This window comes from Manis javanica, chromosome 3 (assembly GCF_040802235.1).
Source record: "Manis javanica isolate MJ-LG chromosome 3, MJ_LKY, whole genome shotgun sequence".
Taxonomy (NCBI): Eukaryota; Metazoa; Chordata; class Mammalia; order Pholidota; family Manidae; genus Manis; species Manis javanica.
This window is the reverse complement of record NC_133158.1, coordinates 1,071,998-1,087,874: the sequence shown is the minus strand read 5'-3', so window position 1 is coordinate 1,087,874 and position 15,877 is coordinate 1,071,998. Positions and strand designations below refer to the sequence as shown.

Genomic DNA, 15,877 nt, shown 5'->3' with positions numbered 1-15,877 from the left:
CGTGACACTCGCCGTGCGCGGCGGCAGACCCAGCGCTCGGGGCGGGTGGCTTTATTGCACGGGGCCGCGCGGGTCTGCACAATCGACGGGGGCCCCGGCAGATGGGGCCCCCAGCCGCGGCTGGAGGCAGGGAGGGGGCGGCGGGGAGCCCTGCTCAGAGTTCCACGCGCACGTCGCGGTAGGCGCGGTCCAGGGCCCACTCCGGCTGCGCGTCGCCGCCCCCTTCGCGGGCCATGCGCGCCATCTCCTGCTGGAACAGCGCTTGCCGCGGCCGGCTGGGGTCCACATTGATCCAGTTGTTGGCGATCCACTTAGTGCCGCTCGTGACCAGGCAGCCCCCGTGCAGCGAGTAGTCGTCTACGTCGCCCACCCAACCTGGCGGGGATGGCTGGTGTGAGCAGGGAAGTACGGGGCCCGAGCTGGGCCGCCGGCTGCGCACCCCTGAGGTGGCATGTGGCCCCAAGGCCGCGCTGGGGGCTCAGCATCTTTTCGCAAACGAACGCCTTCTCAACGCCCCTGGCCCTCTGAAAGCGGCTTTCTGGCTGCCAGGCCTGTTTACAGGCCTTCTTGGCCTGGGTCGGTGGCGGACATGTGTCTCCACCCCAAGTGGGCTGGAAGGCTCGGACATCAGGGGATTACAGGGGTCCAGATCACCCAGAAGGGGCACAAGGGCAGGCTGCTAGTCACTGAGGAGGGTTGTTGGCAGACAGTAGGGGCAGAAAACCATTTGTAGGGCAGACAAGAAAAAAGGCCCACTAAGTGGCAGCCGGAGCTGGGTAAAGGGAAGCTTCCCTCAAAGCACTGTGGCTTGGCCACAGGACTCACCTTGTCCATCAGGCAGGTAGTTGTACCAGAAGACTGCCGTGCCCTGCCGGGGCTTGACACGTAGGTTCCCCTTGTCACAGTGCCTCCGAGTGTCGCGGAGGTCAACGTCATCCTGAATCAGACTCTGTGGGCAGCAGGGTGGTGGTGGGATTTTCAAGCTGCCCCCACTGTATGGCCACGAGCTAAGGCCAGGCAGCCAAAAGTGGCCAGAAGGAAACCGGCCAGCTGTGCCCAGGCGTGCTCAGGCCCTCACAGCAGGTCTAGGGGGTGTGCACATCTGCCCAGGCCCTGCACCCCACCAGTTACAGCCCACTTGACCCCCTACCATTTCATCATAGGTTCTGTTGTCCGCTACGGGGAAGACAGTCTCACCCCCACCGGTGACGTTGTTCAAGTAGAACAGCACTGTCATGTAGCTGTAAGGCAAGGGGGTCCGTTCAGCAGGCCCCTAGCTGTGGGCGCTCCAGGGCTTGTGGGCGGGATATGCTGCCCAGGCTTCCGAGGGCCAGAGGGGCAACCTGGGACTGGGGACAACAGTCTCTTGCTGTGTGTCATGGTGTTTTCTGTGGCCACAGCCAAGAGCCAGCTGAGGAAGGCAGGCGGCCGGCAGCATCGAGATCATGCCAAAGGACTGGCTGGGACCAGCAGGGGCTGAGCCAGAGCAGCCACTTGAAGAGATCTGCCTCCATGCCTTGGCAGGGCGGGGGCACAGCTTTCATAGGAGGCTGAGGCCTCCAGCAGAGGGGGCAGAAGAGACTGGAGGTCTGGCCTTGCCCCACACCTAAGAGCTCTGGGGGTGAGTTTCAGTGTCTGTGGGGACCTCAGTCTGGCCCCTGAGAAGCGGCCATCCCTTTCCTGCCCCTTGGTGAACAACCTGGGGGAGAGAAGGGTGTCCTTCAGCATGGCCCCAGGCAGGCCGTGCTGGTGCCGTGGGGTGCCTGGCCAGGAGTCAGAAGCAGTTTCTGGGGGAGGTACTTGCCGGCATGAGGTCTCGAAGGGCACAGACTCGTTGGCCACCAGCTTGGTGTGGGAGCAGATGGTCTCCGGGTACACGGGGCCACTGTCCACATGCGCATGGTAGTGGCCCCCCTCGCCATAACGCACGACCTGCAGAGGCTCGCTGAGCTCCACGATCTCCGGTGACAGGCCAGTGAGGCGCAGCACCCTGCTGGGCAGCAGGCACTTGGCAGGCAACCCCATACCAGGTGGGCCCCAAGGGGCTGGCCAAAGATATGCCCCTGCCCACCTCCCCAGAAGCCCTGGAGGGTCATGAAGGGCTTCCTCACAATGAGCCCTTCTCCCCAGACGCCAGGGATGTCCCTGGGTGGGAAGGGAAGCTTTAGCTAAGTGGTGGGGGCACTGCCCCAGGGAAAGAGGTGGTTTATTTAAAATCCTTGGCTGCTCAGGGGCAGGGGGTCCAGTGGACAGAGACAAGAGGTCATTTCTCTAATTAACAGAAAAAACATGCAATCTTGTTTCTAATCCCAAATGAATATTGTTTGCCCAGTATCAGGAATAATTTGCCTTCGTTAAATTAATCGCCTGCTTTTTCATGAGTCCTGACCCTGGTCTACCAAGTGGACCTATACCTGTGGTTGCTGGGCCCCAGTGGGGCCTAATGTGGGACTCTGCACCAGGGCAGCTGCAGGCACTCACCTCTGGCGGATGGTGCGCATGGCGTGGTGGGCGCCGTCCCCCTGGTAGAGCCACGCGTGCTGGCTGTTCCGCACCAGGTCGCTGGACTCCGCCCTGTGGCTCCTCATGTGCTTGTGGAAGTTCCGTAGGTCCATGGCAGAGAATTCCTGCAGGCTCAGCACTCCTGCACGGGGCACCCGCCAGGAATGCCCACCACACCCATTTGGGGAGGCTGCAGAGGCAGGCCGCACCTTCCTACCTAGCTTTGGCCTCCAGCACTGGGGGGCCACGTGCACCTGTCCCCAAACCTGGACTCAGGTTGGATGAACCTGGCTTGTACCTGGCTTGTGTCACATCAGGCCCTACAGGAGGACCCAGAGAAGTTTATTTCCTCAGTTGAAGCCTTCACTAGGCTCCCAAAAGGAGGACATCTAACCCGCTAGATCGGCTGAGCACGGTCTCCAAAGGAAGCATGAGCCATGTGGCCAGGACCCCGGGCCAAGGATTGCCACTGGCCATCAGCCTGGCTCTACGGCACAGGGACCACCCTCAGGTCCTGCAGATGGCGGGAGAGAGCAGTCAGAGCTGGGGCTGCTCCCCAGGGCTTCCCACGTGGCCTCAGCAGAGAAAGCCAGGCCACTCTCCTGAATGAGAACACTCCAGACCTGTTCCCACCCTGCCCACAGAACAGGGCTCTACCCCCGTGGGGTTCTGGCAGAGCAGCTGGTGTTGCCTGGCCTGACCCAAGGGAGACACCTCCCGCCCTTCAGTCCAGATTTCTCTGGGGTCGGGGCACGCAAGGACTGAGCCTGCCCCAGCTGCACAGGTGGGGGCACCAGCAGCATGATGCCCCTCTGGCCACGGGTCCCGGCCACATTCTTTGGTCTGGGCTCACCAGCCCCAAAGCCACTCCCCAAGGCCTGCCTGTCCCGTCTTCCTCAGTTGGTTCAGAACCTGGGCATGAGGGTGATGGCCACTGCCAAAGAGGAGCCTCTGCACGACAGCTGCCCTGCCCGCCTCGTGCTGGCCTCCCTATTCCTGTGCCGCTCCCCACTCACTCTGCCCTCTCCCACCTGGCAGCCCCGCCTCCCGGACTGATAAGGTCAGAGGGTCTCCTAGAACTGCCTCCTCTGACTGTCACCAAGAGCAATGGAGGGCTTGGCTCCTGCCTGCTTCTCAGGGCTGAGGGCCAGCTGGATCCTTGACTCTGCATCCCTGGCTGCCCCGGAGGCTGGCTGGCTATGGGGCAGGAGGCCCATAGACACACAGCTGTGGTCAGGCGCGAGCTCACCGTCACCGTCGGGGTCAGCCTTTATCGCAGAGTACATCTCCTGAATGTTCTCTGGTGTCATCCACCGCCCACTTCCTAGGCGGGTCTGGGCCAGGACCTAAAGCACAGGACAGTCCCTCAGTGGAGAGGTCCCAGGAAAGGACGGCCACCCAGTTCCTGCTGTAGGATAAAGGGTTCAAGGGACAGGGCATGTGCGAGGATGCAGGAGAGCACCTGAGCCCCCACAGCCAGACGGGGGGGCAGGCAGAGAGGTCTGGGGGCATCTGGAGAGGAGGCTAGGAAGCCAGTCCAGAGACCCAAAGGTCTACGGGGACCGCAGCGTTCACGGGGAGCAGAGCCAGCTGTCTGGAGGCAAAGGACAGGCCTGTGTCCTACCCAGAGGCCCGAGGGCAGGTCCAGGAGACACCAGGGGGAGGCCTGGCCAGGGTGTGACCATGGGCCCCCAGGAAGCCCAGGCTCAGTGGGGCGCTCTGTAGGGGCCACGGGCCCCTGCCCCCTCAGGACCTCTCTTAGAAGCCAGTGAGCGAGAGGTATGCAGAGACGCAGACTTCTGGCCACCTCAGAACTGCCACCCTCCCCTCCAAGTTCTCGGGAGCTCCCAGCCACGGCAGCAATGCCCTCATTCTCACGTGGACTCTCCACCATCCTCTGGGGTTCCTGGGAGGTAGGTGGCTCTCCAGGGAAGAAATGGGCCCAGGCATGCCCATGTTGACCTGAAGTGGCATCTGACTCTTGGGGCCAAGGCTACGCAGGAGAAGCAACCTGGCCGTCAGAAAGCCAAGTGTGGCTGCTCCCACCCTGTGCCCACTCCAGGCCCCAGGGTCCCAACCTCACGGAGCTGCAGGCGACCATCACGGTTCCGATCCAGCAGCTGGAAGAGGTCCAGCTGGCTGACCTGCATTGTGCCCAGGGCCTCCTCGTACTCCTCGGTGGGCAGGATCTGGCTGCGCTGCAGCCCCTTCATCTGGGCCAGGTGGATGATGAGTCGGCACTCCGCGTCACTCAGGAAGCCGGGGACCTCTGCCAGAGGCGGGGTGCAGGGTCACAGCCTGAGCCTAGGCACAATGCACCCAGCCCTCCTCTTTGCAGGGCTCCTGGGGTGGCCACCAGGTCAGGAGGACCTAACAGCCCCTTTCATCTGCTCTGGACCCCAACCCCAAGGCGGAGCAGTCCTGCAAAGGTCAGCCGGCATCTGAGATGGGGGCCTGTTGCTTGGAAGGCATGGGGGGCTCACCCAGGGTTTAGGCAGATGCTCTGAGAGGACACCCCAGGTGTCATTTACTTTTTTGAGCAAATGTGCACTGAATACCTACTCCAAGCCTCGAGACCCAAGTAAAGGCTGATCTGGCCGGGGGCCTGTTTCCAGTGGCTGGACGCTCCTTCCCCCCGCCCCCCTGGCTGCCTGTTGAAGCTGAAGCGTGAGCCTCACACCTGCGGGGCCAACATCCTAATGGCCCCCAGGCACCGGCAGGGCAGGAGCTGGGAGAGGGGACATCCTGAGGCCCACGTTGCCTCCATGACCCCTCAGGGCCCCTGCAGAGTGGTCCGCCGCTTCCCTGGATTGATTCCCAAGCCCAAAGTCCCTGTCACTGCCAGGAGGGAGGAAGATGGGCACTCGGAGCCAGGGCGGTTTTTACAGTGACCAGAGCAGATTGCACTTAGGTAGCAGGCTCTGTATACTGCTCTAAGCATGGGATCAGCTCCGCGCACCCATCCTGGGAAGCCAGGCCCCACTAGCCTGCCTTTCCTGTCCACGAGGAACCCACACACAGACACACCAGCGACTTGTACTTGAATTGTGCACCCAGGCTGCTGTACTCGAATCCGTGCTCACAACCCGGTCGGCTTCCACGGGCGGTGACCCAAATGTGATGACACTGGGAGACAAGCAGGCAGGGCCTCACCCCAGCAAGCCCAGCAAGGGTGAGCAACCCCCTGGGGGCAGCACTGGTGGGCACGGCTGGACCACACTGCTAAGCACATAGCTTTTTAAAAAGCAAATAAATCAACAAAGTAACCCAGAAAAAGGAAAGTAAACATAGGCCCAGGTTTCTTCAGTTCCTTAGGCTCCAGGTTAGGTTATCTGCAGGCCCAAAGACGTCACTAAAATCGGCAAATGCAAACGGCCCAGGCCAGCATCCTGGGGCCTGCCTGCCTGGTTTCAAGCTGGCCAAATATGGGCGCCCTGAGTGCAGGTCCAGCCCTGCAAAGCCCTCAGCCCATTGAGATCAACCTTACGGCTTGGCTTCTGGTTGCCCTGGTGGCTCCCAGGGCCCCACATGCTGCATACCCGATCCCCAAGCCGGGTGCCGCACCAGGACACTGGGTACACGGAGGTGAGGCTGCCCAAGCTGCTGGGCCGAGGCCGCCCCTGCTGGCCGGGGAGCCCTCCGGTGCCTGCCCCTTCCTCTCCCTCGCTCCCTGCTCTGTCCGGGGCAGGTAGGACAGGCGCTGAGGGAGAAGGCGGGGCTCTCAGTGGGGCCTGTCCTGGCGGCTGTTCCATGAGCCCGACCGTGTGCCTCTCAGTGCCAGGGATGAAGACGAAGGATTCCGTCAGGATGTTCCGGACAGAGGGGAGGTGGCGGCCATGGGACAGAGACCTAGCCAGGGACCCATCAGGGTGAGGACCCAGACCCACGGATCATCAAGGGCTCTTGAATGCCTGGGCAGGCTGCTGCAGGCTGGGGGCTGGGAGCCCTTCACGGTGAGGTGTGGGAACTGTCCGCCCAAGGGACGGCTGGCAACAGGTGGGGCCGCAGCTAGGGGGGTGGGCTTCTTGGAGAGCCCAGAGGCCGCAGGCCGATTCATCTCCCAACCTATCCTGTGAGCAGCAGCTCCACTATTCCCCCTTCTGCAGGGCAAGGGCCCTCCCAGAGCCCCAGGGCAGCCATGCCCACAGCAGTAAGAATGGGCTCTTTCAAAGCTGGAGGGTGGGGCCGCCGCACTCTGCCAGCCAAACCCTTGTGAGAAGTTGTACGAGAGGGGGAACCTTTCTCCGTGAAGCTCTGGAGTGCAGGGCCCCCCGACACCCTCTTCTAGGGTACTCGCTGTCCGCCAGGACCGGTGGGGAGGTACACAGGAAAGCAGCCTGGGCCACAGGCCGGGGCAAGGGGCACAGGATGGGGGCCGTAAGAATGGGGAGCAGGCTGCAGGGGAGAGGGCCGAGATTCTGGCAAGCACAGACAGCAGGACTGCTGCCAGGTGGCCAGTGTCGCTGCCCAGCAGCCATGGAGGGACTGGCCACTTCTCAGGCTGAGAGCAGCCAGAGGTCCCAGCCTAGAGTCCGGGAACCTTGGGTCTGAGCACCCTGCTGCCCTGGCCCTTTCCCCCGAGTCATATACGCATGCCACAGCCTGTGCCAGGCCATGCAGGCCAGCCCCACGCACTAGGCCACTAGCACCACCCCAGCCAGCCACCCGCCCTGCCCACACTGCCTCACTGGGGGCAGCCCACGGGACTCTGCGCTCCGTGTTTAAGATGGTCCTGCCCTGTCCAGTCACCCCCAGCAGATCAGGTAACCATCCCTGGCAGGAAAGAAGAGCCTCCTACAGCAGCGGTCTTTCTCAAAAAGAATCTAGAAAAGAGGAAAGTGCAGGCGGCAGACCTGATGGCCTCTCCCTGCAGTTGCAGGACACCCACTGGGCCAGGAGGTCCTGATCACACCCCACCGGCACCCTGGTGAGCCCCTAGCGCCCAGCACCTCTCAAGCGCCATGCAAGGGCCTTCATTCCAGCTCCTGGCTTGGTGCTGATACAAACACTTGGCTAGAGCTAAAGACACACGCATCCCATTTATAAGTGTGGGACCCTGAGACAACACCCAACAAAAACTGCTGCTCAGAAGGGCGGTCCGTTTCAGGGCCCTGGTTCCAAGTGCAGGGCCCAGACAGGAGGTCTCGGCCCATCAGGTGGGGGGAACTGGGGGTGCACCTGGAGGCCTGCGCATCACCCGGTCCCCCTGGACCACTCGGCAGTGAGCACCAGGCTGGCGCACCTCTGTGATGCTGACTGCAGCAGATGCCACCTCCTAGGCAGATGGCATGCTGGGGCCTCTGAGCTTAAGGCCACTGGCCGCTCATGACCACGGGTCCCACGATCACAGGCTGTGCCTGGAGCTGGGCTGCTGGACTCTGCAGCCAGCACCATCAGAGTGCCCAGAACAGGGCTGACGCAGGCAAGCAAAGCCTGGGACTTAGTAGCTGCGGAGGGACAGCTGCCTCTGCAGTGGCCAGACCGTGTGGTCCCTGGAGGCACACAAAACCTCTTTCTGCTTCTCTTCGTGGCACCTGCAGACGGAGTCCAGAGAGGGCCCGAGGTGCACCCAAGAGCCACTCGAGCCCTTCTGAGGGGCAGCTAGGGGCCTCCTCCTCACCTGGCCATGGTCTGCCCAAACACAGGCATGCAGCTTGCTGGCAGCTATGTGGGCCAGGTGGGCAGCACTGCCCTCTCTCCTTCCCGGCCTGGGTAACCACCTAGTTACCGCCCACAAGCCCAGCACCCAGGTTGGGCAGGCCCAGAGCCTCAGGCAGCATCAGCCTGGCAGGGCCCTGCTTGTGAGCACCGCCCAGGCTCCACTCCATCTGTCTGCCCCTCCCGAGCCCACAGTTCTGCCAAGCAGCAGGTCTGTGGCGCAGCACTGGGGGAGAGGTCCAGGCGGAAAATGGCACAAGGCGGGCACTGACATCCCAGGCCTCCTGGGCCTGCCAGAAGCACAGCGCTCTGAAGGGGCTACCTATGTGGTCTAAGCTGGAAATGATATTAGGAAATCCGACAATAAAACAGTCATGGTTTTAAACTAAATTATTTTGTGTACTGGTGTCAATTCCTCATCAACCTTAGTGAGAAAAATGGACAAAACTCTTAGTGGCCCACGGGAAGTGCCCCCAAAGCTGCCCAGGGAGGTGGTGGCAGCCGCTCTGAGCAAGCAGACAGGCTGGAGCCTCAAGTGCCCAGTACACGCCCCCAGCCGGGCCGCGCCTCGCTCCCCTTCAGGGGCAGGGGCACGATGGCACATACCGACGGAAGGCGGCTGCCAACGATGCTGGCAGTGAGAACACCGCGCAGGCTGGGTGGCAGAGTGCCTCTCCAGACAGGTAGGTGGGGGGAGACGCTGCAGGGGGAGCCGGCCTCAGCCCCCAGGGGAAGAGCCCAGCAGAGGCCCCCAGCGGGAGAGAGGGAGGGTGGCAGGGGGAGAGTTCTGAGGGGTGAGAGGGGAAACGAAGGAAAGGGGCTGACCTGTGCTCAGACAGAGTGGGGGCAGGTGAGGCGCAGGGGCAGAGAGCCACGTCAAGGAGAGCAATGTCCCCAGAGGGGTGGCAGCGACTCAGAACTGGGGCACCTCCCCTCAGAGCTGCACAGGGTGAACGCCTCGGCTGATTTCTGATGGTCCAAATCCTTGGGAAATGGCTACCCCAGCCAAGCAAGCATCTGCCAGGAACTCAGGGCGGGACCTTTTGTGGCCCAGGTCCCATTTGTCAAATGTCTCCGGGAACAAAGCTGACACAGGAAATGTTCCCTGAAAGGAGAGACTGGGGTTGCATGGCGTGCTCTCTGGGAAGTGGTGGGTTCCCTTCCACAGAGATGGAGACCCCTAGGGTAGAGCCCCATCCCCGCCCCAGCTTTCACCTAGGGCCCCTTAAGCCCTGGGACACTGGGTCCCTGAGGTGGGCAGGCCACACACAGGCTTGGAGCCCAGGGGGTTTGGGGCAGAGGTAATGGCGCCGGGCAGACCGGCTCTCCTTGGGCTGTGCCGACCTCTCTAGGGTGAAGCAGGGGACGGAGGGCACAGAACACAGACGCTGCCCTTCCTGGGACCCCATCCCCCATGACCGCCGCATCCCCAGCAGAGTCCTCACCACTCATCTCCTCTGCCATCCAGCACCAAGCACAGGGCTTTCTGGGTGAAACCTGGGACATCTCCCACCAACAGATTCAAGGGTAGTGGGAGAGCTTGAGGCGACGTGGAGCACAGCACGTCTGCCACTGCCCGGTTCTCCTAACCACACCCTGGTGCTCGGTCTATGCAGGCAGAGAGCAGTTCGCCTGTTGTCAAATCTCTTCGGCCTCCTGTGATTCACCCTGGTACCTGTGGGTCTGGGACTCTGACACGGATGCGCACTGGGGCCTCGGGCTGGGGTTGTGGCCTTGCGGCTCACTTAACCTAACACACGTCTGAAGTACACGTGGGTCACCAGGAGACACGAGGACACAACCCCTCAGATGTAGAAGTGGAGCTGAGCATCACCCCCTGATGGCCCTAGGCCTTGACCCCACAGCTGCTACAAGTCTTTGCCCAGAGCTCTTTCTCAAAGGCCCACTCTGGCCACCCTGTTAGGTTTCAATCCCTGCTGAAATCCTGTTTCATTTGACTGAGTCACCATCACTGTCTGACACACTATGTGTATGTATTGTCTGTGTCCTCATTTGAACATTCTGTGTGTTTGTGTGTGTGTGTGTGTGTGTGTGTGTGTTTTCCAGTGTGTTTTCTTCAATGGCATGTTCTGAGCTCCTTAATACTGCCTGACGCAGACTGCACTGACTGTTTAACAACAACAGTGACAAAGTAATAAGACCCTGTGAGCCCCTCTCCCACACCAGGACCGACATCATGACCCACTTCCCTTCAAATAGCATGCATGGAAAACCACTCCCCCAGGCCTAGCAGGCACCCACTCAGCCAGAGCCACCTGCCCCGACGGCATGCGTGTGTGCCCAGACGCCCTGCTCTGGTCCCCGGCACGCCTCCTTCACACCCTTTACCCACTCCAACCCCAGCAGCCAGCCAGCCAGCCAGGGTCTGCAGGTAGGCGTGTCACTGAGTGTGGGTATGCAGGGCCAGGAGAGCTGGGCCACACCTGTCTTGGGCAAAGACGAGCAGGAGCCTGGAGCCCCGACCTGGCAGGCACTGGTGGTCTCTGAAGGACCTTGGGGACTTCACAGCCAGCGTGCTGGCTCCAGGGGCAGGCCGGACTCTGATCCTGGCTTCTGATGAACTAGCTGCTCTGCGCCTCACCTTCTCACCCACAAGCTCGAGCATGTGATCTACACCCACATAATGTAAGGGTTGTAAGAACTTAAATGGCGTGATCACATGAAACTGAGCACATAATGAGAGCTCAGAAAACGTGAGCTATGATGCTGGCTCCGAATAAGGTCACCTTGGAGGCTTTGCCTGCTACATCTGAACATGAGACTCTGGCCTGAGAATTCCAGTCTGCTAGTAGTAAAGACTGGTGCCCCATGGGGCAGGTTTGGGGGCACCACTTTATCCCCATTTGGACAGCCTGGTTCTCATCAGACCACATGGCCCGCTTTGGGGCTGAGATTCCTCCTCAGAGCCCTGAAATCAGCTAGGACCTGGTTTAGAATCTCCCAATCCATCCCTGCCATTCCACCATGAGACAGAATTGACGGTGGCGGGAAGTGTCCAAAGGCAGTTTCAGTGCCCTGTTCAGACACCAGCTTCAGGGTCACATTGCCCAGCCCTGTGATGGAAGGATCGGCAGGGAGCAGGGGTTGGAGGGGACTGTGGAAAGGTCTCCCTGTGACCCTATTATGCTGGTGGGGGCGGGCACCTCAGGTCGGGAAACCTCCCGGCTGAAGACTAAGGGGCTACTGTGAGCAAAGTGCAAAGCAGGTCGGGCAGTCAGGAGGCCTCGCAGCCCCTCCCCGGGGCGCCCGACACTTACCGAAAAGCAGCGGCTTGAGGCTGAGGGTCCTGATGAAATGCTCCCTGCCGGCGACCAGCTGGACCTTGCGCTCGTGCCCCACCTGCGGGAAGGGCGCAGCGGGCAGCGCGGGGACAGGGCCGGGGCCTCACTTCGAGGCCCCCCAGCCGGGCCAGCGGGCCGGGGCCTCACCTTGATGCCCTCCAGCCGGGCCAGCGGGCCGGGGGCGGGCGCGGGGGCGGGCGCGGGAGCGGGGTCGGGGTCGGCGGCCTTGTCGCCGTTGCTGTAGTGCACGAAGAGCAGCAGCGCCAGCACGTTGCCCAGGTACAGGTGCACGAACACCATCAGAACCAGGAAGTAGGCGCGCGAACAGATGCTGCGGGGCTTGCACAGCGGCCGCGCCGGCGCGTGCACGCCGTCGCCCAGCCCTGCCGAGGCTCCGGCCTCGGGATGTGGGTGCTCAACGGGCGCCCACCGCGGACCCTCGGGGTCAGGGCCGAGGCCCGCCGCCGCCGCCATGGCGCCAAGGCCGCGCGCGAAGGAGCCGCCGGGAGCGCGCCGTCGCCTGGACAACCGCTGCCATGGCGAACAGGGCGCGCGCGCAGGTGCTGCTGGGAGCGCGCTATCGCTAGGAGACGGCCGGGACGCGCCGCTCAGCTCTGCGCCGGGACGCCTCGCTCTGGCGTCTCTCCTCGAGCTGGATCGGCGGCGGCCGACAAGCACCAGCCCCAGAGGGTGGGGGCCGACCCCTCCAAATGCAGATGCAGACGAGGGAGGACAGTGAGAGGAAACCCGGAGAGCGACGTCTGCGCGCTCTCACTCCGGGGCGCGGCGGCGCCCGGAAGTTACGCGCCCTGTGGCGGCTCGGACTTCCGGCGGCGACCCTGCTGCGAACAGCTGGCGCCTCCCGCAGGCTCAGAAAGCCGCTACGCGGCGTCGGGGTCGCCCCGGCGCACGGTCGGGGGCCCTTTCCGGAGGAGGCCTGCCGCCTTAGCAGTAACCCGCCGGGGTTCAGCAGGCGCTCCGGGGCGTAGCGGCGCTCCGCGCCTTGGCTGGCACGTCAAGGGGGAGAGAGACTTCTCCGTACCTGGGACTCCTGCCGCATCTGGTGGCCGAGCGCTACCCCCGCGCAGACAAGCACGGGCCCGCCGCCCACGTGGCCGCTGCGGACGAGCGACACCAACGAGGCAGGTCCCGCTGCTACTTTTTCCTTTCGCTGTCAATACCCCCAGCCCCGCCCACTTCCTCCCCGGAAAAAGTTCTCCATTTTCTGGGCTCGGTAGGGTGGGCCCGGGGCTCCGGGGGCAGGCCCACCTCCCCTTGGGGGTTCTGCGCGCAATCTCAAGCTCCTCAGCAGCGAGAGCATCCACCTGTCCAGCCCCTCTTAGGGACCATCCGGGCAATTGCCTAACAAAGGAGAGGCCCCAGACGCTCCCAAGGGGGCAGGGGGCAACGGGAGCGCTGCGGCGCGGCTCCCCCCTTGAGGTGGGGCAAGACGACAGCACTGCAGGCAGCCAGGGGCCTGGGCTCCCCTGGGCAGAGGCCAAGACGGAGGCCGCCAGCACCTGGCCCTTTCTCCCTAAAAGGAATTCCAAAAGAAATGGGATGGCTGCAAAAGAAATGTTCCTCATCTTCAAGCAGATGAAGGTTCTACTGTCAATTTAGGAGTGTTCGCGCTTCCCGCAGCTTTACTCCACTCTAGTTAGGTCCGACCTCTGAGTACAATAGTGTAATCGAAACAAAAATTTTTTCCATATGAATGTTCTAAGTTTTTAAACATGGCAAATACCAACCGAGAGTCACAATTGTACCAAGGATGTTACGGGTTTCTGGTACCCACGAATGAACGTTGAGACCATTTTGTTTAGTCTTTTAAAACCTGTGATTAAATCGCCACAAAACGCTCATGTTCCCAAAGCTATTTTTCTGAACTCCATTCACCTACATTTCTGTTATCTGTCCAACTGAGTTTTTCTGGCTGCTATGCACAGCTCTCTCCCCTGCCTAATAACCACGGGACAACAGGAGGCAAGCTGGTTGCGGGAAGGACGGCGCCTCTCCCCCTATTACTGCTCCACTTACTGGCTGTGGGAATTTCACATCATAAGCTACAATTTCTTGGCCTTTAAAAACCCATGGTCCTTGGATGGCTAACTCTCCCACCACATAGGCCAGATCGCCTCAATCGATGATACACAGTCAAATCTGGGCCTGCTGCTGAAGGTGGACTTCCTTTCTGGTTCCTAACAGCAAATGCTTTTTGTTTCGCTATTTACAAGCAGTGACCATAAGCAAATGACTTACTTTGAACAGCTGTGTAATGTGGAATGTGAAGGCACCGACCCACAGGGCTGCATGACAGTCGACTAAGTGGACACGTGCTCAGTCACCGTTAATGAAACTTTTTTCAGTGCCCAAACTAGAGCCAAGCACACAGGCAATGCTCAAATTGTGCATGAATCCCTAGAGGCTACATGGAAAATTGCCCCTCTAGACTTCACTGGAATGCTATCCTTTCTTGTTCTTTTTTAAGAGCACCAAAGTCGTGGTGCCAAGGCCACAGCACACAGCACCCTGTCCACTGATCTGCACAGATGGCCCTTTAGCCTCTGGACTTGTCTCAGTGAAAATATTCACCAGTGACCAAACCCACCTACATCCCCATATCCTGGGGGTTCCTAGAGGGTAGAGCCTAAGTATCTTTTGCACCACACTGTATGCCCAGGTGGGGGGAACGCACCTGAGGTCCAAAGAGCAGCAGCTCTGGAGTGCAGACTGGCAGGGTTGGGGGAGGGGTCTCCGGGGCCCGGACTGCCCTGGGCATGCTGCCCAGCCTTGAAGCCTTCACCCCTGAGCTATCACAGAAGGTACTGCCACTCTAGCACCACAAATGTGGCCCCTCAGAAGCCGGACTCCACTTCCTGCCCTCAACCCTTGGGATGACCTCTGAACACTTCCCGCTTTGAGCTGGAGCCCTCCTCCTAACCCCAGGCCCCCATGAAGCCGCCACTCCCCTGCCCTTCTGAGCGGCCTTGTACTCCCACAGCTGCTTTGGGGGGACCTGAGGGGTCTCTGCATGAAGGGCAGGGCCTCAGCAGAACTGGGGTGTTTGAATCAGTACCTTACCACCACACTGGGCTGTCTGGTGGGGACAGTTCAGCAGGCATCCCGGGAGATCTCAAGCTGCCGGATTGGTCACCTCCCTCCACAGGTGTCCTCTCAGGAGAGCCCAAAGGGGAGACAGGCAGTCTGGCCAGTGGGGCCTTGACAGCCCTCGGGAGGAGGGGCTGGCCAGTAGAAGGCCTCTGGCGCTCGCAGCCAGGATCCGGAGGCGTTGGCTCAGGAGCTACATGGACTCTCTAAAGACTACAGACACTGTCACAATCAAACTTTCGGTTTATTTTGAATAAACCAGTCAACTTTGAGATGACACTGCCTCAAACTTTTTCACTGAAGAAAACAAAAGATCTGTAGTCCATGAAAAGACTCTGCTTATCTCCTACCCCTTGTAGGGCAGAAAACCCCCATCCGGCCTTTCCCTTCTTCCTGATGACGGACAGTCACTGGGGCGCAGCTGGACCCTAGTGCACTCGTAGCAGCTGGGCGATCGGGGAGATGCCAGGATGCCCCAGGCTCCCCCGCATGCCCACAGCACTCGCACCCGTCCTGATCCTGTGGCAGGTGTTCACTTCCCTCTGCTCCCCAGGGTCCACCTCTGGGCTCGCTGGCTACACCCCTCACTGCCCTCCCACCCCAGCCTACCCATGTGCAGGGGACAGGAAGAGACAAAACCCAAGGGAGGAGAAGGGCGCCGGCAGCCGGCTGTGTCCCCCCACGACGCAGCTGTCCTCTGCCTTCAAAAGCGACACAGCTCACAGCCTCCACACCGCCTGGAACACTGTTGATGGGAAAATGTCCATCAAAGACTGTCCAATACTATGGTCAGAGGGCCCCCTGAGCATCTCCTCCAGGTCAAGCCCTGCCGTGTGTAGACACTCTGCCAGCCTTAGATTGGAGGCCTTGAAGAAGCCAGAGAGAGCCCAGGAACCAGGAGGTAACTTCAAAGGCCCACGGGAGCAGGTTCAGTACAGGCTGGACCACGCGGGCCACCTGCCCCTTTGTGCTCAACTGCGTGGAAGCTGGCCCTGTCTCCTGGCCAGCCCTCCTAACACAGGGACCAGGACCACAGACCAAGGGCTCCCTTGGCCACAGCCTCCCAGCCCCAAAGGCTGGTGTTCTCCAATGGCTGGAAGCAGGCAAGGGGGAGTACCCCAACCCCCAGTGGCCACTGGACATGCTCCCAGTAATGTGAAAACAATTTATGCAAAGAAGGCCCCTGAGCTAGGAAACCCAGTGCCCAGGGGAGGGCCAGGCTCAGCTGCGACCTTAAGTTCACCTGAGAGTGAGCATCAGGTGTGGCTGCGCATAGACCTGGTCAGAGCCACACCACTGGAAGGCTG

General features: G+C 61.2%; 2 protein-coding genes across 2 annotated transcripts in view; both read right to left on the bottom strand.

Annotated features, from left to right (window-relative positions):
• Positions 1-36: 36 nt before the first annotated feature.
• On the bottom strand, positions 37-12,250 carry P4HTM (prolyl 4-hydroxylase, transmembrane). The gene is made up of 9 exons (XM_017679722.3): positions 11,610-12,250; positions 11,439-11,520; positions 4,581-4,771; positions 3,752-3,848; positions 2,482-2,644; positions 1,805-1,990; positions 1,151-1,241; positions 826-949; positions 37-375 (listed from the first exon to the last, which is right to left on the bottom strand). Exons 1-9 carry the CDS (start codon positions 11,934-11,936, stop codon positions 155-157), a joined length of 1,482 nt encoding a protein of 493 aa, XP_017535211.2. The 5' UTR covers positions 11,937-12,250; the 3' UTR covers positions 37-154.
• Positions 12,251-14,795: 2,545 nt separating this feature from the next.
• ARIH2 (ariadne RBR E3 ubiquitin protein ligase 2) overlaps positions 14,796-15,877 on the bottom strand; it is a 43,747-nt gene continuing 42,665 nt past the window's right edge. The window contains exon 16 of the mRNA XM_073230576.1: positions 14,796-15,315. Within this exon, the coding sequence (XP_073086677.1) occupies positions 15,274-15,315 (42 nt within the window). The 3' untranslated portion in view covers positions 14,796-15,273. The remainder of the gene's footprint in view (positions 15,316-15,877) is intronic.